This window comes from Manis javanica, chromosome 7 (genome assembly GCF_040802235.1).
Source record: "Manis javanica isolate MJ-LG chromosome 7, MJ_LKY, whole genome shotgun sequence".
Taxonomy (NCBI): Eukaryota; Metazoa; Chordata; class Mammalia; order Pholidota; family Manidae; genus Manis; species Manis javanica.
Window position 1 is genome coordinate 373417 of NC_133162.1, and position 4612 is coordinate 378028.

Genomic DNA, 4612 nt, shown 5'->3' on the forward strand with positions numbered 1-4612 from the left:
GCGGAGCGGCCGCCTGGAGGGCCCCCTGAAGGGATCTGAACAGTGGGCACTGCAGTGCGGGAGGAGGGAGCCCATACAGCCTTTCTCAGGCTTGGGAAGGGGGTCCGCTGCGGCTGGGTGCCCAGGAAAGGCCCTGCCCTGACTCCAGGCACCGTGGGTCCCTGGACAGCCTCCTCTCTGGACCTCCGTGGGCAGAGCGCTGGACGCAGGACCCGGAGCTCAGTGTCTGACGTGGCATTCGTGGTCCCTACGTCCTGGGCAGGGATGAAGACGAGGAATTGGGGTGGGGGCAATGGGACGGTGTGGAAAGGTGGGCGGACGGAGGATGCAGGCCGTGGGGCACGGGGTCAGCACGCGGTTGGGGGCTCCCTGGCTGTTGGAGACGGTGGGACCGACGTGTGCGGGATCAGCACGTAGGATGCAGACTGGTGGCGGCGCGCGGCGAGGACGCGGGGCTGCGCGGAGAGGGAGGGGCTGCGCGCTCCCCAGACCTGCCTTTATCTCCTCCCTTCCCGCCCGCGGGCACGAGCCTCCGCGTCTGCCCGCCCCCAAGCCTAGGGCGGAGGCCTCGCGAAAAATCCCGGCTCCGCGGGTCCGCGGGTCCGCGCTCGGCGGAGGGTGTCCGCCACTGCCCGCTCCCTCCGCTCGGCCTGGGCCCCTGGAGCGGCCACACAGGCCCGCGGTTCTGACTGAAGCCGCGGCGGGTAAGGCCGGCGGCGGGGCCCGCGGGGCCGGTAGGGCTGGCGGGTGGCCAGGTGGGGGAGGGAGAGGAGGGAGGGGGCAGGAAGCGCCCGCGCGGCCGGGGGAGGCTGCAGCCGCCGCCCAGATCGCTGCGTCCCGGCCTCCCGCCCCAGCTGCCCGGCCAGGCGGCCGGGGGAGGGGCGCTTCGCGGGGCGGGTTGGGGCTGGAGGGTCTGTCCCCTGCGTCCCGGCGAGCGGGTGCGGGGTCCGCAGTGTCACCCGCCGCGCACTCTTGGCGCCGCCCCAAAGCGTCCGGGAGACCCGGGCCGAGATGCACGTTCGGTCCTTTCTGCAGATCCCGCTCTGGGTCCCTGGGGACCCTCGGCCCCTGAGATCGTCCTTCAAACACAACTCCCACCCCGGCGGCCTCAATCCCACCAGAGCAGCCCAGGACATAGAGCCCTACCCCCGACCTGAGCAACCCTCCACCCCGGGGTGCTCACCAGCCCCTATTCTTTGCCCCCAGGCACAGAATGACCCACAGGTGCTGAATCCACTCATCTCCCTCCCACCCACCCCTTCCCAGTTAATGAACAAGACCCCCACCCTCTCCCCAGGCCTAAGCTCCCCAATCCTCAGGTGGGCCCCCCCCCTCCTAGCCACCTCAGCCCTGAATGGTCAGTACCCCCAGAAGCTGGGGGACCTGTTGTGTACAGCCAAATGCCGAGTCCCCTGTCCCCAGGTCCTGAGCGCCTGTTCCCAGGCCTTGAGCCTCTGTCCACAGGCACGGTCAGTCCCCTATTCCCAGGCCCTGAGCCCCTATCCACAGGCGCAGCCCCGTTCCCAAGCAGGGCCTCCCATCTCCAGGCCGTCCCCTGATCCCAGGCCCTGAACACCCGGGGCCTCAAGAAGCTGTGGTCTTTTACCGTCTTCCCACAGGATTCGCCCCACGAAGATGAACTGGACGGCCACGACGTGCTGGGCTCTGCTGTTGGCCGCTGCCTTCCTCTGCGATCCCGGCGCAGCCAAGGGCGGCCGCGGAGGGGCTCGCGGCAGTGCCCGGGGAGGGTTGCGCGGGGGCGCGCGCGGGGCCCCAAGAGTGCGCGTGAGGCCGGTGCCCCGCTACGGGGGCTCCTCGCTGCGGGTGGCTGCTGCAGGCGCGGCTGCGGGGGCAGCAGGGGCGGCCGCCAGCCTGGCCGCAGGCTCGAGCTGGAGGAGAGCCGCGGGCCCCGGACAGCGAGGCCTGGATGGCGACGAAGACGCTGCGCTCAGCGGCAACGGGACTAGCCGAGGCGTCTACGGCTACCGAGCGTGGACTTCGGATGCAGAGCCCGCACGCGGCCCGCACCTCTGCCTGCTGCTGGGCGGCGCCCTGGGGCTGCTGCGGTCCTAGGCCCGGCTGGGCTCCGGCCAGAGCCGCTCCCAGCCCGCGCCCTCCCCAGAGGCGCCCACCTGGGCGCGCCTTCCCCCCTCTGCTCTGATCTGCGAGCACAAAGGGGCCCCCTGGGCGACCACGAAGTAGGGTTAGGAACTGCAGCTTCTCCTGCCTGTGTCCCTGGGGCCACTTCCTGTCACTGTCCTGTCCGAGCCCCGCCCCGGTCTCCCCATCTCCCACCTGACCAGGCACCAGACTCATCAGCTCCGGGACGCTGTGCCTGCCACTTGGATGTTAGGGTCGTCCCAGTCAGACAGGCAGCTGTCCACGCTCTTGTGCCAGCTTGAACAGGACCAGGCTGTTCAGGCCACTCCGGCTCCCCTGGACGCTTGAGGGGTGTGGACAGTGCTGACCACCAGACAGGCAAGCCCCGAGGATCCTGGCAGCCTCCCCCACAGAAGGAGCCAGAATGGATCAAAGGACTTGAGGATTTGGGGGAAGGAGAGAAGGGAGGCTTTGCTCACAGGTTGTAGCATTCCAGCCACCTTCCTGAAAGAGGTGGTCTGTGGACTTCAGAGTCAGGGCATGCCCATCATGGTCCCCAGGAGGCACCCGTCTGGAGCGTCCCTTCCCTACCCTCAGGCCCAAAGGCCAGGCCTCTTCTCTGGGCTGTGCTCTGTGAGACCCACTGCCTGGGGTTCCCTTGGAGCCACTTTGCTCTGACTTGAAACAAGTCACTCTTTTGGGAACTATTTTAGAAAACAAGAAACAAAAAAAAGTACCATTCTTTAAATTTCAAATGTCCCATTTCCTTTGATCTTTAGGTTTGTGTTCCGGGACCAGAGTCCTTGCCTGCACTCAGGGACAACTGCACACGTCCCTGGAGAGTCCCCACCAGGGACTGCCAGCTGTGGTTCTGGCAGATCTGTGCAGGCAACAGCCACCCAGGCCAGAGCCCAGCACCCAGAAAGAATGGCACCTGGGTGCAGCAGGACTCCTACCACACCACTACAGGACGTCTGAGCAGAGGATGTTCTGAGAACAGGGCAGGCACCAAGTAGCCTCTAAGGAAAGGCTGGGCAGGTCCTTGCAACGGTTTGCCTCTGGCATCCAAACACGCTGGGCATGAGGCCAGCCCTTGATTCTTGGGCACCCAGTGGCCTTCAAGCCACCAGGCTGGTTCCCTGTCCATGAGCTTGGGCCTGGGGCTCCTGGCTCCTTACCACATCCCCCAGCTCAAATATCCTTATCCCACAGCAGGACAGCTTCCCAGGCCTGGTCCCTGGGGATCTCGCCATCCTTCGGTGCTCAGCGGGAGCCTCCCCACCACCAGACTGCCTCCCAGAATTTGCCCTCGCACCCTGGGCCACGAAGCCTTTGAACGCAGCTGATGGATGCCAGTGCCATACCAGCATCTTCCAGGGAGCCCTGCCACCTCTGCTCCCCCACAGCTGGCACAGAGCTCTGGTTAGGGGGAGGGTCTCCAGCCAAGCATTTTTCTCCAAAGACTGGAGGGCTAAACTGCAGGACATAGCAGCCCTCAGCTCCCGTGTCCACACTGCCAGCACTCCAGGGCTGCAGGGGGCCTAGATGTTCCTCTGTCCAATCCACAGCAAGCTCCATGCTACCAAAGATGAGCAAGCCATGGCCAAGCCCTGCTGGGCCTCCACTGCCCGGCAGGCTGCAAGGGGATCTGAAAGTCTCGCCCAGGGAGAACTATTACAGTGGCTCCTTGGGCGAGCTCAGTCCTACCTGAGGGGCCTGCCCGGCTGTGCCCAGCCTCTGACACCCACCAAGATGCAGGGCAACTGCCAGACCAGACCCTCACACACCAACCTGACTCTGGGAGCATGTTTGGCATCTGGCATAGCCACAAATCTTTTGAGTACTTTCCACCCCTGCTGTCAGTTCTGGCGGGAGGCGGACAGCACTCAGTGGGTAACCTCAGGGGAGGTTAGTAAGCGAGTGTGCTATTCCACATGGGGTGGTAGGGAGGGCACCTGCGCAAGGGGAGATGCCCTGGCTCCAGGGAGGTCGCACCACCACAGGACACAGAAGGGCCTGAGCTGCTGACCAGGTGCACCTGCCCCGCCCCACCCAATGCCTTTCCCTCCTCAGCCCTCTTCCAGGACACAGGCTGCTGGATAGCCTTCCCTAGACCGCTGCAGTCTGACTACAGCATGCTGAGGTGCCTCTGGGGAGAACCCCGCTGTTCTGTGAGTCAAAAGTGCTTAGAGGCTTGCGCCTGCCCTGGGATCTCTGCCGACAACCAGGGACCCTCCTGGCCTGGACACAGCTGGCTGTGAGCAAGGCAGCCCCCGAGGCACCAGCGGGACAGGCAGTCCTGGGTCCTGCCGTGACTGTTTGGACCCTCTTGTCCGTGTCTGTGTGCACATCTTAGGCTGTGAAATAAACACTCTATTGGCAACAAGACTCCTTTATTGCAGGACCCAGGACACAGAACTGAGAACCTGACCCAAAGCCCTAGTCACTCACCAGGCAGAGCCCATTTCTCCTCTGTCAGAGGGGCCTTAACACACAGACAAGGTGCTACCAG

At 65.0% G+C, this 4612-nt stretch overlaps 1 protein-coding gene across 2 annotated transcripts; it reads left to right on the forward strand.

Moving 5' to 3' along the window:
* The first annotated feature begins 357 nt into the window (after window positions 1–357).
* SPRN (shadow of prion protein) lies at window positions 358–3542 on the forward strand. 2 transcript variants are annotated; one of them, XM_037011352.2, is made up of 3 exons: window positions 358–704; window positions 1036–1224; window positions 1620–3542. In XM_037011352.2, the coding sequence occupies exons 2-3, from the start codon at window positions 1214–1216 to the stop codon at window positions 2071–2073; spliced, it is 465 nt and encodes a 154-aa protein (XP_036867247.1). In that variant the 5' UTR covers window positions 358–704; window positions 1036–1213; the 3' UTR covers window positions 2074–3542. The 2 variants fall into 2 exon arrangements, with proteins under 2 accessions (XP_036867247.1, XP_036867248.1); XM_037011353.2 differs by lacking the exon at window positions 1036–1224 and having other exon boundaries at window positions 374–704.
* Window positions 3543–4612: the final 1070 nt, after the last annotated feature.